This window comes from Lepisma saccharinum, chromosome 6 (assembly GCF_977018435.1).
Source record: "Lepisma saccharinum chromosome 6, izLepSacc3.1, whole genome shotgun sequence".
Taxonomy (NCBI): Eukaryota; Metazoa; Arthropoda; class Insecta; order Zygentoma; family Lepismatidae; genus Lepisma; species Lepisma saccharinum.
Genome location: NC_139234.1, coordinates 207,514 through 234,031, shown reverse-complemented (window position 1 = coordinate 234,031; position 26,518 = coordinate 207,514). Strand labels below are relative to the sequence as shown.

Below are 26,518 nucleotides of genomic sequence, written 5' to 3'. Positions count from 1 at the left end.
AGGGCTCGGAAGTTGATGACCTTCAAATAATTTTTGCTTTGAAAAGGAAAACTTCATTTTTTCATAAATTATGAGAGAGTATTTGAATAATTCGATAAAACCCGTCGTTTGGTGGTTTCACCCTTAAAGGACTGTGTCACAAGCAGCTTTTTCTTGTAGTAAGTTACTTTTTTAACATGCTGTAACTTGGATAATGATCGGAAATACATGTTTTTCTAACTGATTATGGAAAATTATTTTTTTCCCCATCAGGGTTATAGCCCAAAGTATACTGAACAAAATGAGATATCATTTGTACCTCTAAGGTTCTTAGTTTCGGAAATATAAAATTTCATACAGAAGCATGCGGAATTTAAAATTTTCCACTGAAAACACACTCAGCGTTAGTGCAAATACCTTGAACAAAAACCTCAGCATCCAAGGGTTAAAGTACTAAAGCAAAGGGATGAAAGCAATTAAGTGCTATTGTGGTTTTCTTTATTTTTAGTTGAAGGTTACATAAAATACACTGCAAGGTTTTTCTGTATAAGTCATTGATCTTCTTTCAGAGTGGACCTTCTATGTAGGTGTACAGCATCTGAAAATACAGTTGTTTTTCGTGTACATCAGATTATATATATATATATATATATATATATATATATATATATATATATATATATATATATATATATATATATTTTAAATATTGTGACTAATTTTACTTTAAAACCACAGATGAAAGCAATAATAAGAGGCCACCAACACACAAAGTATTTTGAGTTATCTGCAGCAGAAATAAATTTACCACAATAAATTATTAAATGCATTGGCAAACATTTCAGTTAAAATAATATTGTACTTTTCTATTGACCACATTTTCAATTAATGGCGAACTTGCTAAAAGAAACATGTCAGGAAATTTAAACACATAAGTTATGCTAAAACTGCATTTCAAATTCACAAAACAACAAGAGTGGAGAAAAAGAGCCTCAAAAATGAAAAAAAATCATTAAAAAACTGGAAAAATATTGAAAAATGACGTAAAGAGAAAAAAGAAAACTATCAATAATGTTTTCTGGTTCTAACTGAAGGGTTAGATATCTGTTTTAGCATTTTTTCGAGGCTCAGAAAAAAAGATGATTTGTCATAAACTTAAACTTCTAAGCCCTTAGTTTTTCTTGTATGTACGCATTGCTTGCATTGTAGAATTATTTTGCTGTAGTTTACGGTTATTACAAGAAAACAGTTTTTCGTTGTGATGTTTCAGGAGAACACCCGCTCCCTTCATCAGACATTTATTTTCATTTTGACTAAAGATACAGTTCTAACATTGGTTAGCAATTTTTTTTATCTGAAATAAAAATAAAACAAGACTGCTTCTTTTCACAGTTAAGTTGCTATATTACAACAATGTAACATTGACAACATCCATTATATAACAGATTATTTTTGTTTAAAAAATTGCTAACCATTGTTATAACTGTATCTTTAGTCAAAATGAAAATAAATGTCTGATGAAGGGAGCGTGTGTTCTGAAACGTCACAACGAAAAACTGTTTTCTTATGCTTGTAATAACCGTAAACTACAGGAAAATAATTCCAAGCCCTTGTAATTACCAATTTCAAATTTATGAAACATCAGAACCTTAATAAACATTCCCTACAGTTTGAAGTTTCTGAATAAGTGCCTGATGACATTCTTCATAGGTTGTCCTTGAGATGAACCAACATCCCTAATAGCAGATTTAGTTTAAAATTATTTATCATTCAATGTTAATAGGATGTTATCCATTGTCACTGGCCTTTACCTAAACTGCTAACATTATGTTTCAAGAGAGCACCTCCCTTCCCCTCTTAAGGTGAACTTTTTGCTTGCTCTGGTGGGCCACTGTTCTACTGCAGCTCCTACCAATGTTCCAATATAGACTTATATTTATGTGTCATCAAGGTGAAGAGTGACAGTTTCACACCAGTTGTGCATTTATTTCAATATTGTCCGAATGGGCAATGCTAAGAAAGAAAAACAGGCACATAAGAGGGTATGAATTTCTCCCCATGTTGCAAGTGGATGCATTTTTTATGTTGATTATTAAGCTAGACACGATATTTGAAAAATATGATGAATAAGAATTTTCAGAACCCGATGTATTCTTTATGGAGGAAAAAAATGCATCAACTTCAAGTTAAGTTACAGCTAATCTAATGGAAGTTTCGACTTTTCCACCTGCCAATTACATCTTCAATCTGCCCTCTTTCCATTGATATCTTTTTGTATGCATCGGAAGTTTGATATTTCCAAGAGAACAAATAAAATAATGCTCCCATAAGGGTAATGTATTTCTCATTGCCTCCTACTCCCATCCTGTCAATGTTGCCAAACCTGATGTTCATAAAAGAGCTAAATTTCACCTTAAATGGAGCTAAAGCTGACTTTCAAGGAGCTCGATTTACGAAGGCTGGATAATGTGCCTTCTAGGGTAAATTTAATGGTAAAAAGAAGGGGGTGGGTTGTGCTGTTATTACTGTTAATTTTAAAGTGTTGCCAATTTATTCTTAGTTTTCACCGTCTAGATCTGGCAGCATCACCCATCTCAATAATCCACCGATGCTTGTATCAAATCGAAAATAAAAGTTTCCCAGATAACAATATTATGTTATCTTCACTTTAGCCATGGTGCCAATATGACAATATCACACCACCTGCAAAATGTATACTCATGGCAAAAGTTGGTTTATGTAGGCCGGAACCAGTGATGGCATCATAATAGGGCAGGGGGGGTAGACGCTCCAGTTCACAACCAAATGAGTACACGTGAAAGAGTCATATCTGCTCCAAAAAGCTAAGTTGGCAACAATGATCCCAGCTGCCGCGGATGGAAGAACCTTGCGGAAACCCTCCCTCATGCCCTTAATATTGAAAGCTAATGGAACCATTTTTACCTTCAAACAGGTATTATTAATTACCTGACATTTTAGCATCAAATGCAGGCAGTCGAGCATACATTTTTCACTCATATTTCTTAGAGGTATTATCAATATTTATTATATTTACAAATCTAGAAGCACCGTGCCTCCTTTTCTTAAGGGAAGTTTATATGAACAGTGTTGTTTTCCCCCAGGTGTCAACTTCCTTACGAAAAGGATAATGCAGTGTACGAACTGTCTAAAGATTTGTGGAATGTTTCCATTCCATGGGACTCCGCAATTAACAAGCCATCCATGTGCAGGCGATACGATGGGAATTTTACAGAGGAGTACTTGGATAAGGGTCTTCCATCTAACAGGACTATTCCATGTGAACGCTGGGTGTACGACCACACCAAGTATGAGAGCAGTGCAGTAATGGAGGTACTAGAAATGTACAGATGTGGGTAGCTTTTATGGTATTGAAGAACAAAGTTAGGTATGCACAAATAAAGAATGCAGTGAATTAAGTCTTGAAGTTTTCCTGGCGACGAATGATGAACAAATTCTCTCGGGCTATCGACCAGGTCAATCCAGATCTATCCAGAAATGACCTGGTCGATAGCCCGAGAGAATTTATTCATACAGAATGCAGTGTTCGAAGGGGTTGGGGAGACAGGGAACCACCCCCTGGTTTTCTCTTCAAGGCTCATTCATTCCTAACTGGGGAAAGAAAGTTTACTTCTCAGAGAATATATGTACTAATGTAATTCTTTTCATATTTTGGAAATGAGAGTTGCGGTAGTAGAATTTTGTAGGTTAGTTGCATGTTACTCACAAATCCAAAATATAAAAAAGGAAAGTTAAAAATTGTACTTACGTATGTGAGTATATGTTCCTACCGTAGAACGACGTTTCAGAGATAGACTATCTCCTTCTTCAGATCCATATAAAAAACTAGGTACTTGGCATAGTACTGCGTCAAAAATGTAATATGAGGATTGTGGTTAAGGGTTGGTTAGGATACATTTAAAAATATTATGTTTTCGCTATTAGAAGTACGTAAAAAGCGTGTCGTTCCCTAAAAAGACTTGTACTATAGACCTATTCACAGGTAAAAAAAAGTTTAAAAGTTAAAAATCTAAAAAACCTGCATGAATCACTATGCTACTTGCAGGTTTAGCCATTTCTACTATGCCAAGTACCTAGTTTTTTTATGTGAACCTGAAGAAGGAGATAGTCTATCTCTGAAACGTTGTTCTACGGTAGGAACATATACTCACATACGTAAGTACAATTTTTAACTTTCCTTTTTTATATTGCGGTAGTAGATAAATTCAAAGAAACTGGTAGCAACGTTTTTTCACAAAACTGTTTATTTTGTAGATCTATTAATTTCAGTGGCCACAGCCACCATCCTCTGAACTTGTTGTGCTGTTGCTTTGTAATATGTTGATGTGTAAAGTTCCTTAAGGCAAAGAAGGCTATTTTAGTAATTCCAAATAAATTTATTTGCAGTCAATTTAATTCATGGATAAATAACGAAAGAGGTGTCTTTCCTTTTGAAGTCGTAGGTTTATATTTTAAGGTGTGGTTTATGAAAGCATCTGACCAGTACTTTTTCTCGCCAGTTCAATCTTGTCTGCGATGAAGCATGGCTGGAGGCAACGGCCCAGGCTATCTTCATGTCAGGTGTCCTGGTTGGCTCCCTCTTGTTCGGAGACTTGTCGGACAGGTAACTACTGTCTGATTTTCTTGATGCACTTCTCTATGTTCGTCGCAACTTCTGCATTTTTTCTCATTCTTGCTACACATCCATTGAGGAAAGCTACGAAAGTTAAAGCTTAAGGTATTAGCGAAATTGTTTATTTTTTCGATGGGAGATGATGTATGTGATGATTCAGAATTGTAGGAGTTTTTGTGGCCTATGGTTTTGTAGCAAGGTTGGGATGCTAAAAAAAATTAATTGACTGTGGACTCAACAGTGCAGAGTTCCAAATAACAATGCCTTTTGTGGCACATAAGATGTAAAACCAATAATCAGTTTTTCTCCAACTATTCTGCAGCATTCATGCTCAGCTGTTTGTATCATAGAAAGAACAGTGGACTTGACATTATCTGAATAGGAATCTTTTTCTCTAGAGTTTGTAGGGATGTGATGTGTACTGTTTCTGAGGTACTCAACTGAAATTTCTTGACTAATTCAAATATTCATGATTAACATAAAAAATGTGTAAAAAATTGTATTTGTGTATTACAAATATCCTTAAATATTTTGCACTGGCATGGAAAGGGATAAAGCTGTGAGATTTGAAATAATTACAAGAGCCTCAAAACATATATTAGTTTATTTTCCAATGAAAAATGCAATAAAATTACCGTATTTGTTGGCGTATAAGATGTACACCATTTTTTGTAGATTTTTTTATTTTTAGGAAGAAGCCTGATCACCGAATGTATAATTAATTTACATTATTTCAAATGTAGAGTAACATGTAAATCTACTATCAACAAATAACTTACCTAATCTTACTAGGAAAGAATACATTTTAATCTTCATCACACACCCCAAGAAAGAAATCATCTAATTCAGAACAGAGAAACTTTCCAGAAATGAATGTAATCAAAAACTGAGAATCAGCGTATAAGACACCCTGTTTTTCAGACCTATTTTTAAAGGAAAAAAGTGCATCTTATACGCCGGCAAATACAGTAATTCATCAGACATTGGATTCATCATTTACTTGTGAGTTGCATAATAACATTTATTTTGGAATACCAAATACATTGCCTTCTCCTGAATAGTCAATTTTGTAGATAAAATACATTGGTTTTGTTTTCTTTCTAAAAGACAGGGCTTTTAGTGGAGATAAAATTTATAGATTGTGCCTCCCAATAATTAGTGTTACAGGAAGAAGTAGAAGGCAATTGAAATTTTTCAAACAAATTGGCATATGGTACGCCCCTGTGCCCTCCCCCAGCGATCAAAATGAATGAAGAAAATGTATGTAGCAGTGGCAAGCATGCAAAGTTTAATTGAAATCAGACTGCAAAGTTGGTGCAAAATAGCGTTGGAATTTTGCGTAATTTCCAGGATAATTAGTAATGCTAGGATTTTCGTGACTTACCATATATTTTTGGTAAGGATGATGTGCTCTATAAATATATAGAAGTTCGTATTTTGAAGGTGGCCGCGGTGGCTCAGTCGGTAACGCGTCTGACTACCATGCTCAAGGTCCCGGGTTCGATCTCCGGCCGGTTCAAATCCGGGAACTTTTCTAACGTTGGAAGCGGCCCCGGCGCCCACCCAGCGTCGAATAACATGGGTACCTGGGGGAAACCCTGAGGGGTAAAGGTGGTCAGGGGCGTGATGCTGATCACATCACCCCCACTCACGACCGGATCAAGAAAATTGTGGGGCGTTACCCCCACACCCCCTATACGCCTTCATGGCGTGGTGCTAAGCACAGGGGAGCACTTTTTCGTATTTTGAAGTAACTAATTAAATTAAGGTGTGATTTAATTCTTCAAATAATACTTTCAGGTCTTAAGATTGTTTTCCTTGTATGTACGCATTGCTTGCATTGTAGAATTATTTCTCTTGTCTACGGTTATTACAAGCATAAAACCACACTTTTTCGTTGTGACGTTTCAGGAGAACACACGCTTCCATCATCAGACATTTATATTTAGTCTGATTAAAGATAGTTATAACAATGGTTAACAATTCTTTAACAAAAAAGAATCAGTTATACAATGGATGTTCTCAATGTTACATTTTTGTAATAAGCAGTCTATTTTATTTTATTTCAGATAAGAAAATTTTGATCAGATTTTGTAATTTTTTTTTTATTATTTCTATTTTTTTTTTAAATACGAGTCCCAAATATCATCAGGCAATTCAAAATCATCATTGCTTCCACAGAGTTTCTTGATGTTTTTCATGACATTAAATTTTAAAGATGGTGGCCTATTCCACTTGTGAAAAAGAAATCTCCATAGTGGGTCAATGTTACCATTTTCATTATTTAATTTATTCCAGTGTTCTTCTGCAATGAACGAAGCTTTCCAGGCATTAAAATCTAAGTTTCTCATAGATAAATAAGTAATAAAAAAAAATTGTGATCAATTTTTTTTTGTCTGAAATACATTTTTTGTATCTGAAATACAAATAAAACAGACTGCTTATTTCACAGTTCAATTGCTATATTACAACAACGTAACATTACAACATCCATTGTATAATTGATTCTTTTTTGTTAAAAAAAAATAACCATTGTTACAACTGTATGTTTAATCAAACTAAAAGTAAATGTCTGATGAAGATAGTGTGTGCCTGAAACTTCACAACGAAAAACTGTGTTTTTATGTTTTGTAGTAACCGTAGACTACAAGAGAAATAATTCTTAAGATTGTTTTGATCGTAGGTCTCTGGTGCATTTGACATTTGGATCACATTTCTGTAGATGTGTCGTATTTGATGGAAGCTACTTCTTTTTTTCCAGATGTGGAAGGCGACCTATTTTCTTTGCATCTCTTGTGCTTCAGGTTTTTGCTGGAATTATAGCAGGCCTAGCTCCAGAGTATTATAGCTTTAATGCTGCTAGATTTGTAGTCGGAGCTACCACCTCGGGAGTATTTTTAGTCGCCTATGTCATTGGTTAGTATTGGATAACTCCAAGAGATGAATGCTTGTGGCTTAATGTGGCTTGTGGTGATTGTGAGGTGTTTCTAAGATTGTCATTTGCTTCCTAACATGTTTGATGTATTGCTTCCAAGGTGGATTGATTTAAATCACTTTAAGGAAATAATTTATAGAATAATGTACGTAAGGATTTTGTAGATATGAGAAACACTTTTGGTGAAAGTACATTAATCTTGTAATCATTGAATGGTGTTTATTAGGCTCTAAGAAAGGGGAAAAAAGGTGCTGATGGGGTGAAGCTCATGCAAGAGGAAACATAAACATGCATTTCCCTTGATTTAAAATTCAATAGGCAAAAATATCAATCATTTTGTGTAGAAAAGTATACAAAATACTAATCATGTTAAACCATAAATAGTGTCAATATCATTAAACTGTAAATAAACATGATGCCTGATATTTTTCAAACTACCATTTAAAAGAAATGTCCAAAATTCAGCTACAAAGAGTGCAAAAATATTTAAGTTAATATTTTAAGTTACACTTTTAGACTACATCCAGAATGTTTTCTTTTCACTGGAAGAAAAGTTACTGAAATTACTATAGTTTCATGAACACACTCAACAAACATTTCCATAGTAGATACAGTGTCAGAAACAGATAAATGTATATTTACGTATATTTATTATTTGCTTTAATCTAACTGTTCGAACATTTTACAGGGCCATTTACTAGAAAAGCCTTTCTATAATAAACATATATATCTATATGTATGGTGACAAAAACCATACAAACAGTGTTAAGTATGTTTTTTAAAAAAATATTTAAAAATCTATTTAAATAAAAAAATCAACAGAAATGATTTTTTAGAATAATAATCATGATTTTTATCCACCCTGTTGCTTACATTCAAAGAATTTGCAAGAATTGTGGGCCTCCCCGATGGCGCAATGGTAGCGTCATTGCCTTGTAATCAAGGGGTCCCGGGTTCGATACTCGGTGGAGGCACAAGTGGTTCGGATCCCACTTTAAACTGTAGGTCCAGTCCTAATTAGCCTTACTGTGCATAAAGTGGACTTAAAACACCAAATCAACCAAATCAAGCAAGAATTGTGGAACTAATACTACCTGAATTGTTATTAGCTTTTCTTTATTACAAATAATTTTACATTTTGCAGCAGTAATAGATAACTTTGGTTATGTTGCATGGCTGTGTGCAGGAGTCTGTTGCAAGTGTCCTATTACACGGAGGCTATCCATAATAACTTGAGATTCTGCATGCAATTTGATAGTGATAAATGCAAATTAAAAATGGATACAGTGGAATCTCTATTTTACATTTTTCAGGGGATCAAGTTGAATAAATGTAAAATGCGGGAAAATGTAAAAATCAGGGTTCCGCTGTGTATGACTGGAATTACAAAACATCATGTTAACACAAAGCTTTCAAGCATTCATGAGGTTTTGATGTGCATCCTTCTTGGTCTTCGGACATATTAGTAATAATGTAATTTTACATTATGTTGTGGCACAGTTTATTTATCTCCATGATGACACTTTCGAACTTGTCAGAAATTCAGTCGACAGATTCCATTGTGGGTTCACTTGGTCTCTGCCATACGTGCCCAGGTAAAAACAGCAGAAGTGAGAAAATAGGTGGAACCTGGAGTGGCTTGGGATCTTGGTTGGTAGAGGAAGGACACGGTATGGAAGAGACCCATGTTCGAGTCCTACTGGAGCCAGTGTTTTTTGCTGTTCATTTCCATAACCATGTTCTGAGGTCGCATATTTTCTCTACACCCTGAAGACTGTTTACCTAAAGGATTAATGTTACTGAAGCATGGTGCTGATTACTCATAAACCTGCTGTAAAGGTAATCTGTATGTTACGTGTTTTTCTTTATTTCTCTCTAAGGAGAAACCACTTTGTTTAAATGTAAAGCTGAAATCCAAATTGTGTATTTTGCATTGCAAGACCTTTTCATAATTACTAGAGGCACATATTTTTGGTAAATAAAAAAGCAAAATTTCGGTACAAAAACGGAGTCAATTTTGGGTTCAAAAGCGGTAAATAAAGTAAAATATCGGTGTTATAGCAGTGAAAAATTGGATGAAAAGTGGTATATAAAAAGACATTTTGGTTTTAAAATTGTGAATATAATCCTAAATTTGATTTAAAAACTACACTTATTCCACAGAATTAACATTTAACTTGTAATAGCACATTTATGTAGTTATAAGAGTATTAAGTTTATTTCTGTGTAAAGGAGTCCATTTTTGCTTCTCCAATATTAAACAATTTTCCGGGAATTGCATAACTCTCAGGATAATTCAGACCTCAGAAGGTGTCGCGTCTGTGAATAAACCCTGAATTTCATGTTTAAGAGTTAATTTCGCTTTTTGCAGTTCATTTCGCATTATTTCGTGACAAAACATGGTCACAAAATGCATCTCACACCTTTCAAAAACATGAAAAATTAACATTACAATGTGTTTTTTCAAATTTCGTTTTTTCGTCAAAAACGAAATATGCATGCCTCTATACCTGCCGCAAAATTAGTTTGGTATTGACACTTGAGAACCACGTGTTGAAATCGGGTCTACGTCACTGCGGGAGGGTGGGTTGCTGGCATGCCAGCCAATCAAAATCTTCCCAGTGCTTCACCCAGGCCCTGGTTACCTAGCAACAGAAAACGTTTTTCTCGGTGTTGCCGCTTATCGGGCGATTCTTCATGTTGTTGAGAGAGGACGTGTTGTTTGTTTGTTGCGTTGCGTTACTGTGATATTTTAACCAGTCCGTTTGTTTAGTGTTTATTGAATTTAGAGTATTCTTTGTTGTATATAGCGTGTTGTTTTAGTGTGTTATTTTTTGTACATAATTTTCTGTGTTCTGCTTGAGTGTGTCGTGTGCTTGTGTGAAGAATGTCAAGCACGGGAGGCAATACTCGAGATGACAATGTACAAAAGAGGCCATGCACTAAAAGAAAAAGGAATTCTTCTCAAAGGACAAACGCGGGAGATGGTTTGTTCTGAGCGCAAATAATTTGAGCAAGAGAAAAACAATGGGGGGTCGAATCATTTCTGTAAACAAAGTTCTGGACAGGACTGCTGCTGCTTTCGGCGTGTCTAAGAACACTATTGTTACCATAGGGAAAGAAAAATATAATGTGGTAGAAATAAATAAATGCGAGGCTTCAAAATTGGAAACCCCAGGAAAGAATAGGAATATCAGTAAATGCGTGACAAATTTAGATACTTTTCAGCAAGATGCTATTCTCGCCATATTTACTCTTATTATAGGAGGAAAGATCATCCCACTGTTGGGAAACTGCGCGTTTCGTTGAAAGATTCGGCATTTTTTCAAAGTGGGGAAACATCTTTAAGGAGTCATAAAATATCTGGGATTCTCATACAAAAAAAAAATAATGGATGGAGATGTGGAGGTAGAGCTCCACACATTCTCGACCTCGACCTAGGCCATATTATGGAGGTGATGCGGTGATGTGGTTCACCAACCGCCTTTACCACAGGTTTGCCCCAGGTACTCACTTGGGCTGAGTCGACCCCGGAGCCGCTCGGGATATTTGAAAAAGTTCCACAAACCACCGCGGGTCCCACGCGTGAAAGTCAGACGCCCCACCAACTGGACTTTGTGCACTTCAGTTGCGGTATAATTGAAAGACGGGCAGACTTTAACGGCGACTTCGGAAAGAAATGATTATTGAAAGTGTATATGCAGAACGGATTGAAAAGGTAACCTGTAAACAATGCTCGTTTTGTTAATTCGTTCATGTTGTAAGGGAGATGGAAATGAATAGAAAAAACAATAACACATTCATCATTGTTGTCATTATTGTTATTCAATTTTCCTCGAAAAACAATAACACATTTCATCATTGTTGTTCCTTTTCATAACACGTTTTCCTCGACACGGCGTCAGACGGCTGCAGTGCGTACTGTACCGCATGATATGGCAACACCGTGACGCGTGTTCCTTCAGCTCTCAATACCAAACTAATTTTGCGGCAGGTATAATAATTACCATCATATGCCATATCCTTATTTGATTTTGGGCTCACCAGTGGAGTTTTGGTTAGGTTAGGTTTGGTTTGAGTTTTAAGTCCACTTTATGCACAGAAAGCTAATTGGTATGGACCTACAGTTTGAAGTGGGATCAGAACCCATATGTGCCTCCACCGGGTATCAAACCTGGGACCCCTTCTCAGTGGAGCATTTCCTGCTTGTCCATGTTATAGACCGACCGGACTCAAGAAGTTAAAGACAAGAATGTGAAGAACCAAATGAGAGGGAGATTGATGCATTCTGATGTTCGGTGGAAGCTAGAATTCTATAGGAGTCTGAAAACTTTTCTTTATATTATTATTAGTAGCAATATCTGGCGTAACAACTGCCACATGAGGAGAAATGCGTACTCTAGAATAGGTGGAAGGTTTTCCCCCATATTGTGGTGTGTTTCAGCAAAATTGAAATAAGTATGCACCTTATGCAAAACTCTACCCATGCTCTCGTAAGTTATAAGTTTTAATATGACGCGTATTTTAAAAAATACGGCCGATTGATTAGATCAAAGAAGAAAAGAAAAGTGTAGGAACACTGTATTAGTGGTTACAAACACATCCAATTCATTTGTCAACGTAGTCACCATTATTTTCCAAGCAATACTGTTGAAGAAGCTTTCCTCTGCACCACCTTGAAGTTCAGGCAATCCAACATTTCAGTTTTCAAATCGTTGAGATGCAAGTCACTTTTTCATGTACAGGAAGATGTGATTGTCCCTAAGTGTAAGGTTCGGACATTCAAACCTTTCAATCGTCTGGAGAGAGAGGGCAACAGTGTGTGGTCTAGCATTGTCATGGATAAGAACAGTTTCTGAGGGAAGCACTCAACGCCATCTGTTATGCATGGCACGTCCGAGTTTTGATACCATTTCACAATACAATACTCCTGTGCTTTCCCCGGGACTACATGAAATCCACGAAAACCACACCTTGTTATTCACAGAACACAGTTTCCATGACTTTTTGCTTCAACTTTATGGGCTTTGGTGGGTGTGAACGCAGGACACCATTGCCGTACTTTTCCTTCACTCGTTCCACTCGGACCATACACTTCACACAATTCTAGGTGAAGTTTGGCAGCAAATCACAGACTGTACTTCTCAACTGGTGGATTGTGTATTTGCGCAGCCATTTTAACGCACACTAACTCGCACGATAACTAGCAGCTGACAAGCAAAAATACGATTTAAGGTTGCCAATGAACCAGTTGATGTTACTGGGCAGGTGCGATCCGATCACCATTTCCAGTCACTTCTTACAAATAATCGGCCCTTCCTTTTAAAATGTGCCTCGTACAAGGACAATGCATGAAGTAAAACTTTGTGTGTATCAAATTGTATTGCAAATAAGAGAATTGGAAGTGTATGTGCAATTGTAACAGTGCAACTGAAATCTTTTGTTTTATTTCAGCGATGGAGATGGTAGGACCTTCAAAGCGAGTGTTTGCAGGTGTCGTTTGTCAGCTGTTTTTTACCGTTGGCTACTTAATAACCGCAGCATTTGCCTACTACATCCCCAATTGGAGACACCTGCAGATTGCACTTTCTATCCCGGGAATAGCCTTCATTTCATACTGGTGGTTCGTACATTTTATTATTTTGTTCTCTTTTTAATTATGGATTTGTTCATTGTGGACTTTTCTGCTGCTTTTCTCTCATCCTCATCTTTTAGCAAGATGGCCAGTAAAATAATAATAAAGGAAAATAATTCATGTAAACCACAGCCAGTAGGTAATGCCACAGCTTACCATTGCACGTAGTTCTCATTGTTCTCGTCCACCTTCTACCATCTAGAGACCTGCAGAATGTTTTTCGCTGTTTCTTCTTGAAAAGTTGCAGTCAGAGCGGGATGGGACATGGGGGAACAAGCTTTGAGCTTCCAAGCCCACCACCGCTGCTTGTCGTTCCTCGTCTCGTTCCTCCCACCAAGAAGAAACCATCTGAACTCGGCTCCAAATTGGACACAGCCTTCTCACACATCGTCATTTGCTGCAAGGACTGGACCCTGCACCGTACAGTGCTTGCAACGTTTTAAGATTTTAATTATCTCAGACAGGGTTTTAACCTTCCCAATGATTTGTCATCTGTGTTGGGAGACCAATGTTTTTTTTATTTTTTCAGAAGAGCAGGTCTTTTCCACTGTTTCTGAGGTAGTTGCAAATTAATAAGCAAGTGACTATTTGTTGATGTATTGGGTTGGTAATTTTACTGATGAACTGACATGCCTATGTTAGCCCATACCAAGTGGACCAATAAACCTGTCCTGTCCCTACAAATGGCAATGACTAAAATTAATGTAGAGAAATTATTTATTGATGTGTAAAAAAAATGGTGGGAACTCCTGAAGAAAGCCTGCCTCCACCCACGTAGATTGGAGGGTATGTGCTTAGTTTCCTGTTACCTTGAAATAAACCAGGATGCCAGTTTCTCTGAATTGAAATGGTTATTAAATTATTTATAAAATACATAATATACCACAAAAAATAAAAATAAAGTACAAGATATACATTGTTGTTATGAGTATATTCTTTGGTGTTATTCAGGAGACCAGAACAGTATTAAGTGCACGTGATTAGTTAATTTAATAAATAATGTGTGAGTATGTAATTTGATAATGTTAATAATTTCCTTATCATTTTGGTTTGCAATTAAGGTTATCGTATTTCCTAGTTCTTGCTGGGTGGAATTTAATTCATATTTGCTTTTCATATAGGTTCGGGATGACCAGAACAGTTTCTTTATGTCTTCATTGGGGTGTTTTTGCATTAATGTTGCAATAAAATAATATTAATGTGATCCGAGTGTGATTGCTTACGAACAGAATCTTCCTTCATTTGACGTTGCAGGTTTATCCCGGAGTCTGTCCGCTGGCTCCTGACGAAAGGCCGCCACGCAGAGGCCAAGGTGCTCCTGTACCGAGTGGCGAAGGAAAACAACGTGTCCCTGCCGGAAGACATGGTGGATGGAATGTGCCAGAAGGAGACAAAGCCCCACGCGCAGAAGAACTACTCTGTGCTTGATTTGATGCGCTATCCTAATCTTCGCAAGAAATCTTTAAACATATTTTTCAACTGGTGGGTTTAATTTAATTATGGAACTTTGTTGTTTGTAATTGTGCACATAGTACACACAATTGTCTACCTCACTTCCACATAGTACACCCTGGATTGCATTTTGCAGACTAACGAGACACTGACATCTGGACGTATGGCCAGTATAATCCTCGTAGGGCTGTGTGTGTGTTGTCCTTATGTGTGCTGAATGCCCAGTTACAACCTCAGCTTTTAATCCAAGTAAGAATATTTTAGCCCGACATTACAGGTACATTATTCGTTCTATTTTAGCTATGGTAAGGGGCTGGATCCCGTATAATGTGATGGGTGCTGACTCAAAATTACAAATGCATTCAATCAATCAATCTTGTACGTACTTGTACTTTATACAGTTGAACTCCTCTATACCAGACACAAATGGGGAATGTAAAAATGTTTGTTATTGAGAAGTATCTGCTGTTTGGTATTCTTTAATAAGTCAGTGTGGGGAACAAAATGTTTTAAATATTTAAATGCTTTGAATTTCTTCTGGTTTAGAGCAAATTGATGACTGATTACAGTGACATCATTGGATGTATGCTTATATATGTCTACAAAGCCACAGTTCTGGTTTTCCCTTCCAACTCCATTGTATCTGATTAACAAGAGAATAATTTTGTCAGATGTCACCACTTGTGACAACAATATTAAATAGTTTACATGCATTTCTGTAACTTTCATTTAATGATGGCATGAGTCCTGCAGGATAATCTAAAACTGTTTCTCCAATTTTGTTCCTGCTAGGTTTGTGAACAGCGGAACGTACTATGGCCTGTCCCTGAACACCTCCAACCTGGGAGGGAACGATTACCTCAACTTTGTGATATCAGGCGCAGTGGAAGTTCCAGCATACACATTTCTGCTGCTGACGTTGAATCGGTGGGGAAGGAAGTTCACGCTGTGCGGCAGTATGCTCACAGGAGGATTGGCGCTGCTTCTCACGGTCTTCGTTCCTGACAGTGGGTCATTTTACACAAACTGTCTAAAGACTGTTCATAGTAAAATAATTGTTACACAGGGTGTTTCACTCTCTCTCTCTCGGCCCCTGATTTTTCACTTATAAAAGTCAAACTATTGGTAATGAATAAAATGTAATGAAATTTGCTACAAACATACTTTGGTGTATGAGAAGCATGATGATGTCGCAGCAAGTGTTGGAAGTGGTCGCCATGTGACTCTCTCGTCAACACATCAGGAGTCACAGCATACTGTATTGTAATCACGAAACACTGCTTGTAAGCACGCAATATCAACCAAACCTGAACAAGCACAAACCACTATAAGGTGCGTCACAACAGCAGGTCCAAGAACTCAGACTGAAAGCACACATCCATATGATTGGCATTTAAGGACAGAATTGCCCAGATGCACACACATGCCCATGCAAGGACTAAAGAGACTGTGGCGCCATCTCCAACGATGTCACCATTCTTCTCATACAACAAGGATGTCCGTAGCAAATTGTGTTACATTATGACCAATAGTTTGATTTTTATAAGTGAAAATCGGGGGCCAAGAGCGAGTGAAACACCCTGTATAATTCTGAGGGTGACCCTTTCCTAAGACACCAAAATGTCAGCCTCACCTTCACATGGTACACCTTGGATTGCATTTTGCAGTCTAACGAGGCTCCGACACATGGCCAGGATAATCCTCTATGGGTCTTGCGTTGCGTGCTGTCCGTACGTGTTTCTTAGTTTCCCTTCATCTATTTCATCTTATCATTCATCCTCATCTTCTCAATTAGCCAAAAGTGGCAGAAACACGAAGTGAAATAAGTCAAATCAATTAATATAATTCTGGTTGAGTTTGCTTAGTAGACAATTGGTGTGTTTTGTAGCATAATAACTTCTTGGACATTGAAGAATGAGGAATGAATATTTATGAAAGAAATGAGTAGTGAAGTTTCATTTTTGTTTCCATTTTGAATACTCCTGGTGTATCATAAATGTCCATTAAAGACAGATTCTACACATAATTTTTGTCAATTTTTTTTTTATGTGGACTACTGATATGATTCAACAAGTATCTTAATTAATATTAGGCAATATCACCTGGACATACTTTTCTTCTTATTTTTGTTGTCGATGTTCTTGCGGTAATGTGTAGATGAGACGAGAACTATGTTCAACTTACAGTCTAACTGCCAAATGGTCTGGGTTCAAGTCTCAGGTAGGAGACTTCATCTTATCACCATTTGTCTTCATTGGTTGCTAGTTTAACAAGGAAGGAAAATAATGTGTAACAAACAAATATGAGGGAAAGTAAAAAATTATCTGCACTTTTGCCATAACTTTCTTTAGGTTGGTCACGCTGTCTTCAGCGCTTGCGTGCTCTTGTGGTTAACGTGGCCGAGGATTGATCTTGATCGCTCCATTTTTCTTTGTTTTGTTAACAGAGTAAACATGCCCACTCTGCTGGCAGTGTGCACCACGAAAGAACAGAGATCGATGATCCAATTTCTCTGGTCTGAAGGTATGTCAGGGGCTGAAATTCTTCGCAGGCTTTTGGTACAATACGGGGACGGTGTTCTACCGCATGGAAGTGTGTATGAGTGGATCGAGAGGTTAAAAATGGCCAGTCGAGCATGAAGCAGGAGGAAAACGCCCATCGACCTCCGCCGCTGACGAGAAGATTCAAGAAGCTCGAGAGACGATTCTGATGAACTGATGGGTCACAGTTGATGAGTTGCATGTTCTCTGCAAATTAGTCGTCAGTGGCATGCCCAAGGGAAAGGTGGTTCTGCATATGAAATCGTCCGTGACAAGCTTCAGATCACTTATCTCTGTTCTTCCTTGGTGCAATCCGGCCCCTGTGGCAGAGTAGTTAGCACATTGTGCTATGATGCCAGGGGTCCCGGGTTCAAATCCTGGCTTGGGCATGGATGTTTGCGAGTATCCATTCACCAATTTCATCATATCATCACTCATCCCCATCTTCACAAATTAGCCAAAAGTGGCACAAGAAACAAAGTAAAATAAAGCAAATCAGTCAATCTTCCTTGGTGCACCCTGTCAGCAGAGCGGCCATGTTTACTCCGCTACAAAAGAAAGAAAAATGGAGGATGAAGATGAAACCTCGGCCATGTAACCTTTCAGCACGGGAGCACTGAAGGCAGTGTGGTCAACCTAAAGAAAGTTATGGTGAAAGTGTGGATAATTTTTGACTTAACGTAGTACAAACAAATATTGATTTCTTTCTCCCCAGGTACGGTTTGGCTTCTCATCACTTTAGCCATGATCGGTAAATTGGCCATCACAGCATCCTATGGGATCATCTACGTGTTCTCTGCCGAACAGTTTCCTACGGTGATCAGAAATGCAGGAATTGGAACGAGTTCGACTTGTGCGCGTGTAGGAGGAATTTTGGCTCCATATGTGAACCTGTTGGTAAGTCTACAATGCTGAGCTCTATGGATATTGCACGATTTTATTGAATACTTGTTGGACATTTTCCTCGGATGCATACATTCCACTACCTGTTGTACATACCCCCTCAAACATTCTTGAACGTACGAACCAGTGGAAAGAAAACATTTTTGAGTATCTCTCATGGCATTATGTAGATTCCTGTTTAATGTCAGAAAGCACATATGATGTGAAGGGCAATAACTTTACTAATGACTGCTGATGGAATTCACTCCCAGAATATTTAGACTCATCTGTAAGTGTTGCTTGGCATCTTTCATTACACAGTATTAGTATCCAGAAAAGTATTGGTGATCTAATCGGGACCAAGCTGAAAATACAAAATGTGAGAAAATGTAAAATCGAGGAAACTTTTATAACACATTTGTTATGTTTGGACTAGGGATGGCCAAATACGGATAAAAGTTTATCTGGATATTGGATAATTTTCTATCCGGATTTCAAACATCTGGATATCAGATAAAGCAGAGGATATATGGATTATCCGGATGATAATAGTGACAATATTGTGCATGAAAACAGCAATAGTACAGGAAGTGCATTGTCAGGATGATCTGCTTATGCAGATTATCAGGATATTTGGATTATCCGAAAAGTCCAAATATAGAAATGTGTCCATTATTCGAAGTTTTATCGTTTATCCATTTTATGGGGCTATCTACATATTCGTTTATTCTCATTTTCGTATTTCACTGTATGCGAATTATCCAGATATTTGGTTATACAGATATCCAGATTATCTGGTGCATTCGAAATGAATATTGGATAATTTGAAATCCGGATATGTGTTATCCAGATTTTGTGGCCATCCCTAGTGTTTGGGCCATCAAATTTGAATGCATAATTTTGGGGAATGTATAATCGGGATTCCACAGTATAAGGTACTTGATTAGCTTGCGAGCATAAATTGAAAACATAGGAAACTAATCTCCATTCATATTTTAATTTTAAAATTGTATTTTTCATAGGCCTTTTACTGGAAACCACTGCCACTCATAATATTTGGAGCCTTTGCATTTGTGGCCGGGCTCCTGGCGCTGCTCCTTCCGGAAACCCTTAGACAGAAGCTGCCAGAGAGCATCGAGGATGGAGAGCTGTTTGGGAAGTGAGTAGCAGATTCTGGGGATGGATTTTAGTACAGTGTTAAGTAATAATGCTTCATGTTTTGCATCGTGGGCATGAAAATATTATTATCATTTTGTGCTTAAATCTTAGAGAATTTGTTTGATGTGAAGAGGAGGAAAACATAGCAGTGGAAGCATCTGTAATGGATCTCATGCTTGCAAAATAGAAATTATAAGTGTTATTTTTTGTATGACATTTGAGTGTTCAATTTTCTTATATCTGTACTCACTTTCAACTAACATTGGTACATATACAGGGTGAGTCATAAATATGACTACACATTTGAAGTAAATGTAATGTGTTGCTGTACAATGTAGAAGGAAATGTTGAATGGTATATTATTTAGTTCATTCTATATTGATTGGCACTCCCCCTATAACTCCTGCAAAGTAGCATTGTGAAATGTGTGTCGATGTCTGCGTGAAGGTAGACAATAGTACTGTCTACCGCCACCTGATGGTGTTGCTGCTTCCCATAGGTAGCGCATAGCAGCAGTATTTGTTCCGGCATGCAAGTACGCTGGTGAACAGCGATCCGACAACATGGAAGCAGACACGCATGGGCAACGGTGGACAGTGTGGTTTCTCTGGAGGGAAGGAGTGACTGCTTGAGACATCCACAAGAGGTTAGTTAGTGGGGAAACAGCACCAAGTCGCAGATCCGTGTTTCGGTGGGTAGCAGAGTTCAAAGACGGCAGGGACTGTGGGGAAAAATGCAAAAGCACTGGGTGTCCAGCAACTGCACGCAAAGCAAACAATGCCCAGCGTGTCAATGACTTGATAATGACGAACAGATGCATGACGTTTGATGAACTACAGACGGCAACGGGTTTATCACGGGGAACCCTCCACACCATCATCCATGAGAATTTGAAGATGAAGAAGGTGCGTGCCCAATGGGTGCCCCATTCCGTCACCAGAGCACAGAAACAGCAGCGTGTGGAGAAATGCGAACAGTTGGTGCAACAGTACAGTGCAGATCCAGCGGAGTTCTTTGAGCGTCTGGTCACCGTCGACGAGTCATGGTTCTTCCACGAGACTAGAGGAAAAAAAAAATGCCAGTCTATGGAGTGGAGGCATACTGGGAGCCCTCGTCCCAAGAAGTTACGGCCTTGACTATTCGTGCACAAACAAATGGCGATTGTGTTCTGGGATCAGGAAGGGATACTTCTGGTGGACTGGCTCCTTCCCAATACGACCATCAACAGTGATCGGTACTGAAGTTCACTGCTCCAACTCCGCCGACGCATTCAACAACGCAACCACGGAAAATGGGGATGTGGCGTTCTTCTCCAACAAGACAATGCGCGCCCACATGCCAGTCTCCAGACCATGGCCACCGTGCGTGAACTAGGTTTTACTGTGTTGCCACATCCTCCATATTTGCTGGATCTCGCTTCTAGCTACTATGCCCTATTCGACGCAATGAAAGAGGTCATGCGGGGTAAGAAGTTCACCCCAAATGACTAACTTCGTGCAGTTGTCTGCCAGTGGTGCCAGGATACACCCCCCCCCCTCAGAATGGTTTGCTACGCAAATACGGATGCTGTCAGAACGATGGCAGCAACAGTGCATAGACATTGGCGGGGAATACCTTTAGGCGGGGAATACCTTTAATATAATCTGTATTCGATTGTTCAATAAATGATACCTGTGAACACAAAAAAATTGTAGTGCCAATAATTTTTGAACGCCCCAAGTACATTTAAGAAAAGAGTGACTCACCCAAGCTTACGTCAATAGCCAGGATGGCACTGTAACCTGTTGCTGCACATCTTGGTTAATGATGTTAGCTCAGGTGCTTGACTCTTAACGTGAAATGACAAAATGAAGTTTCAAGTTTAATATATCATTCACCACTTCCCTCTACATTGCACAGTAACACACCATTTACTTCAAACGTGTAGACATATTTATGATTCACCCTGTATATATCACCCTTCTGAACACGAAATCAACTTACTGATTTCATCTGCTGCCTATCAGTCCACGATTACCAACTCTTGTGTGAGGAGCATTTACATTGATCCACTGGCATCTTGGAGCTGATTCAATAGCAAGATTTAGAATGCAGTGTCATGTATTCCATGTTTACTAGAGTTACTGAATTATGTAGATTGTAAGAGTTTAAGGATGCAGAGGTTTCGTGCTTTCATTCTTTATATTGAAATTTCAACATCTATGTTTTATTACCTTGAAAAGTTTTTGAAAATGTGATGCTCAGCAGGGTGGCTACTCACCAGAAATTCATTGAATTCTGAGAATTCTGCATGAATTTTTCTCCGTAGACGTGAAAAATTGCAACTTTTATTAATTCAAATCCCATTGAATTTACGCATATTTAAAAATACCCTGAAGCTAGTTTTTACAGTTTATCTTTTATTTTTATTGAGGAAGGAAAAGAAAACTGCATGGAAAATCAAGCAGAATTTTCTCGATCCGTTTACTTTCTTAGTGTCCTTTGCATGTGGGTTGTGAGAGGCGGTAATACGTAAGGCTGAAATAGAGAAAAAAAAAGCTTGTACCCTTGATTTTTTGGAAAGTTAGCCTTGAAAACTGGGAATTATACTTGCATTTTATCATGGTTCTAGAGTGGCCACCCTGCTCAGCCAAGAATCAAACCTGTCTCTTTTGCATTCAGTGCCCGTGCCTTACTACTGAGCTACCAAGACAATGCTTATAACATGTCCACTCCAGGTTTTCTGTTCTCCGTATCCAGCTGTGTATGGTTACCTTTAGGCATGAACTATTCATAATAGCTAATTGGAGTAGTATCATTAAAATTGTTTTCATTCCGCAGGACTAATGGCATTGGAGTTGCTTTCACTCCTGAGAATGATGAGAAAGTAGACTTCCTTGGCAAGGAGTCAGATGGCGATGGGTGAGTACTGTTTTACTTTGACCGCCACTTTCATAATGTTTATCATTATTTATGTCTTTGGAATATGATACCTTAACTCTTCCTTCTGTCACAGTCCAAGTACACTGTGCCGGAGCAAAATGCTTAATTTACAATTTATGTATTATTTCTGTTTTCATGTACATTGTTCTCATTATTACTATTATTTATTAGTAACACATTAATCCATTGAAAGCAATTACTTTTTCAGTTTACCATCTACTGTGCTTTGATCGTAACTACTTTACTTTATGGACGAAATGTTGAAAGCAAAAAAAATATCGACAAAAACCAGTGGCAGATCCAGAAGTTACAGTTGGGAGGGCCGAATTTCAGTCTGGTATCAATCTCATGTTCCGAGAATCAATTCCAAGCTACACTTGCACTGTTTCATGTAAATAGTACTGTAAACAGGAACCAAGCTGACCTCCCATGTTCTAGAGATTAGCATATTGTTTTACAAAAATAGGTGTCCATAGCTGGAATAAATGCTTAGAGTAAAGTGAAAAAGAAAGAGACAGAATCCTATTCTGTCAAAGGATCTCTGCTTTGATCCCCTTTTGAGACATTTTGCAAGGTGATTCAGATCAAAATTTAAACTGTAGATCCAGTTCCCATCTTTCTATCATGAGTGAACTTTAATGAAACTTTTTAAAAAATATTCTCGAGCCTGTTAAACTTTGTGATAGAAGAATATTTGAGTCTTCAAAACTATTAGTTATATCCAAGAACGTGGGGATGAGCGATCGGCCCTATTGCCCTACCCGTGGGTCTGCACCTGACAAAAATAAAGTCCTGTGCTTGTTACCGGAAACAAATACTTGTTCCACTCCATGCAGCTTTGTCTTTGTTCAAAAAGAAATCCTGCTCGGGCTTGGTTGTTTGTGAATGTCCATTCATCACTTTCATCATTTCATCACTCATCCTCATCTTCGCAAATTAGCCAAGAGGCACAAAACACAAAGTAAATTAAACTAAATCAATCAATCAAAAAGAAATCACTTTGCTGGAAGGTCAAGTGTCAAAAGGATGTAAGATCTAATATCCTGCAAAATGTTCGTAATTAATTGAATTTTAAGAATTATTCAGGAATTAATGAAGTGAACATCATCGTCGTCTTCTTTGACCGTTTCCAGTCAAGCCTGATCTTGCACCACTCCTCTTCTCCTACCCTCATACCACATTATCTTCTTCAGTCTGGCCTCACCCTCTTCAGATGAGGTGGAACAGTGATTTGCTTTTTCAAAAATATTCAGTGGACACACAACATTCATAAAGATTCCATAGTATGTGTTCATTAGCTTCTTCACATTGCATTAACAGGTTGTCTTTTGCATGTACAAGGTGGTGCAAAAGTCATCACCTGATTTTCTTAGCCTATAGCTTGGGTTTTAAATTAAACAAAGTAGGTTTTTTTATGTTAAACTTTTATTGATACTTGTAAGTTTTATGTCCTCAATTTTTCAAGATAACATCTAATAAATGACCACCATTCGAATTCATGCAAATTTGGGCTCTTTTTATTGCATTAGTGGTGTTGGAAGGAATCTGTGGGGAAATGTTTTCAATTTCATGCTGAATATTGTCCTTTAGTTGCTGTAACGTCTCTGGCTTATTCACATAACCCAATGACTTCAAATATACCCAAAGGAAAAAATCTAGATTGGTCAAATCGGGAGACCTGGCCGGCCATGGCAAATCACCAAAACAGGATATTTCTCTGTTTCACGCAAAAGAGCTAATGTTTCACGAGCTGTATGTGGGGTATACTAATCATTTTTGCACACAATAAATGTCGTGAGTATCTTTCAATTTAACTGACAAAACACTACTGATATAAACAACAAAAGGTAAAAGGTAAAGTGTTCCCCTGTGCATAGCACCACGCCATGAAGGCATATAGGGGGTGTGGGGGTAACGCCCCACACTTTCTTGATCCGGTCGTGAGTGGGGGTGATGTGATCAGCATCACGCCCCTGACCGCCTTTGCCCCCCAGGGTTTCCCCCAGGTACCCATGTTATTCGACGCTGGGTAGGCGCCGGGGCCGCTTCCACCGTTAGAAAAGTTCCCGGATTTGAATCGGCCGGGGATCGAACCTGGGACCTTTAGCATGGTAGTCAGACGCGTTACCGACTGAGCCACCGCGGCCACTGATATAAACAACAAGATGTCAAAATACAGGTCAGTTCAAATAGGATGATTACTTTTGCGCCACCCTTTATTATATATGGTGAAAATACACAATTAGAAATATGAATACATTAATTATTTAAACTGCATTTTTTAATGTTGCAGACTTGCACGTGACAAGGTCTAATTACTGAAGTTGCTATCCTTGAAATGTGACTAATTTATTCTGTAACTCCAGGAATTATACGTGGATTCCATCTTGTCCCTTCCCTTGTTTTTAAAAATTAATGTAACTTGAGAAAGAAGAGAGAGTAGAAAGGAAAAGAGCCTTTCACATTATTTTTGGAATTTCCTAAAACGTGGCTCAAGCATGCAATATGTTGTAATAATATAATTACATTTAATGAGATGTATCCTTGCTAATTTCTTCCAGTGTGGAGAAAGCTAGAGTTTGACGACAGAAGTCTTAGTAGCTGCAGATGCCATTTAGTAGTTAACTCCATTTGGGAACAACTTCACTTGACTGTGTGATTTTTCTACAATTCATAGACTTGTTTTATACATTGTTCTTAGTAGGTATACTGTAGTTTGCATATGATAATCGTATATTACAATGTTACCTATATTCTTATACAGTGAGTATCGCAGTCGACATGGCCGTGAAGTGGCGGATAGCACACCAGGCAGCGAGAGTGAGTCTGCCAACAAACTGGATGCAACATCCACGTAACTGGAAGTGCTAGCTATGTAATGAAATAAGCTTGTACAATTACATGGACAGTTACAATTAAAATGAACACTTACCTTTTCACAAGAAGTGTTGGAAAATGTTGTCCTCCTGCATCCACACATTTATGGCATCTTTTTAAGAACTTCCAACTAACACGCATCAGTTCCTCTTCTGAAGTTGCTTCAATATCTCTCCTGATATTTTCTTTTCAATTCTTCTAATGTATGGCTTCAGGTTTAAAAGCTTGGAAGCTCGCCACACAGATGTAATGGAAATGCCTGTTTTCTTGTTCAAGGTGCCGGAGGGATTTTTGAGGAGTGTGTTCCAAGCATGCTCCAACGTCGTCTAGTTTCTCCTCAGTAAACTCATGCGTTTCACCCTTCGCTTCTTATCAAGAACAAACCCTGTTTCCTAAATTTGTTCACAAGTACCTGAACACACTCTTTGTGTGGAACATCTGTGCATTCTGCTGCAGAATGCCTTCTAACTTCATAATGACTTATAAGAGTCGTACATAAAAATTTGTTGTTTTAAATTGTATGTATAGTGTGGCATTATTAGAATGCAGAAAAGCACCAGTAATACGTAAACTAAAACAAAACAATCTAAAACACTTGTCAACACTTTGACACTTCACAAACACATGCAAACTAAAAACCAGCTGTCTGGATAATGAAGCACTGACGCATCCAGTGGCAAGCCAGCTTCCAGCTGTGGGTCTAAATGCTGGCAGATGCATTCTCGCTGGCCGCCTCTCTGCAGCCAAGTTGACCGTGAGACTCACTGTATTTATTATGTGTATGTTACGTTATTTAAGTGTGCCTGAGGTGGAGAGAGAATTTTGCATCACGTATAATCATCGTATGTGGCATTGGTAGCCGTATATGAATGCCATACGGCTTGAGTTTTATGTGCAATCTTGCTGTGAAGAGTTTGGAAGTATATTTACACATAGTGCAAACCTAGTCATTATGAAATTCAGAAACAAATGTCCCTGAGAATATTGCCAAGTTGTTGCAAATTTGTTTTTGTTCTTATTATGTCATATATTTACAGCTTATATTTTGAATTCATTTTTCATCTACAACTTTATAAAAATTTAGAGGCCATTAATTGTTTTATGCAATTCTCTGTTGTTTATTAATAATATTGTTATATTTTGCTATCAGTTGTTATTCATGTATCACCAAAGGACCGTTTATATATTGGTTGTTGTGTCAATTGCTTTGCTTGTGATGTAGAAAACATATTATGCCATAATGATCATGATGTAGCAGCTTGAAGAATTGTTGTCTTCAATAAGTACAAAATAAGTACAACTGTTGTATTCATGAAATACCTTGTAAAAAGATATGCAGCTCTATATAAATAAATGTAAAGGTGTGTGAGGCACTGTTGACCCTTCTAAGGAGAGAACCCAAGTAACCAAAAGTAGTTGGCCCAACGTTGGGCCTATCTTAAGAATGTTGGGCAATTGTAATTTTGGCTGTGGTTCCAATGTTGGCC

General features: G+C 37.9%; 1 protein-coding gene across 3 annotated transcripts in view; it reads left to right on the top strand.

Moving 5' to 3' along the window:
• Orct (Organic cation transporter) overlaps positions 1-24,979 on the top strand; it is a 31,448-nt gene extending 6,469 nt beyond the window's left edge. For all 3 annotated transcript variants that reach the window (XM_083123338.1, XM_083123336.1, XM_083123337.1), the window contains exons 3-12: positions 3,102-3,330; positions 4,518-4,621; positions 7,392-7,546; positions 13,020-13,188; positions 14,455-14,682; positions 15,445-15,659; positions 17,908-18,089; positions 19,097-19,233; positions 22,053-22,133; positions 24,716-24,979. In XM_083123338.1, the coding sequence (XP_082979464.1) occupies positions 3,102-3,330; positions 4,518-4,621; positions 7,392-7,546; positions 13,020-13,188; positions 14,455-14,682; positions 15,445-15,659; positions 17,908-18,089; positions 19,097-19,233; positions 22,053-22,133; positions 24,716-24,737 (1,522 nt within the window). In that variant the 3' untranslated portion in view covers positions 24,738-24,979. The remainder of the gene's footprint in view (positions 1-3,101; positions 3,331-4,517; positions 4,622-7,391; positions 7,547-13,019; positions 13,189-14,454; positions 14,683-15,444; positions 15,660-17,907; positions 18,090-19,096; positions 19,234-22,052; positions 22,134-24,715) is intronic.
• Positions 24,980-26,518: the final 1,539 nt, after the last annotated feature.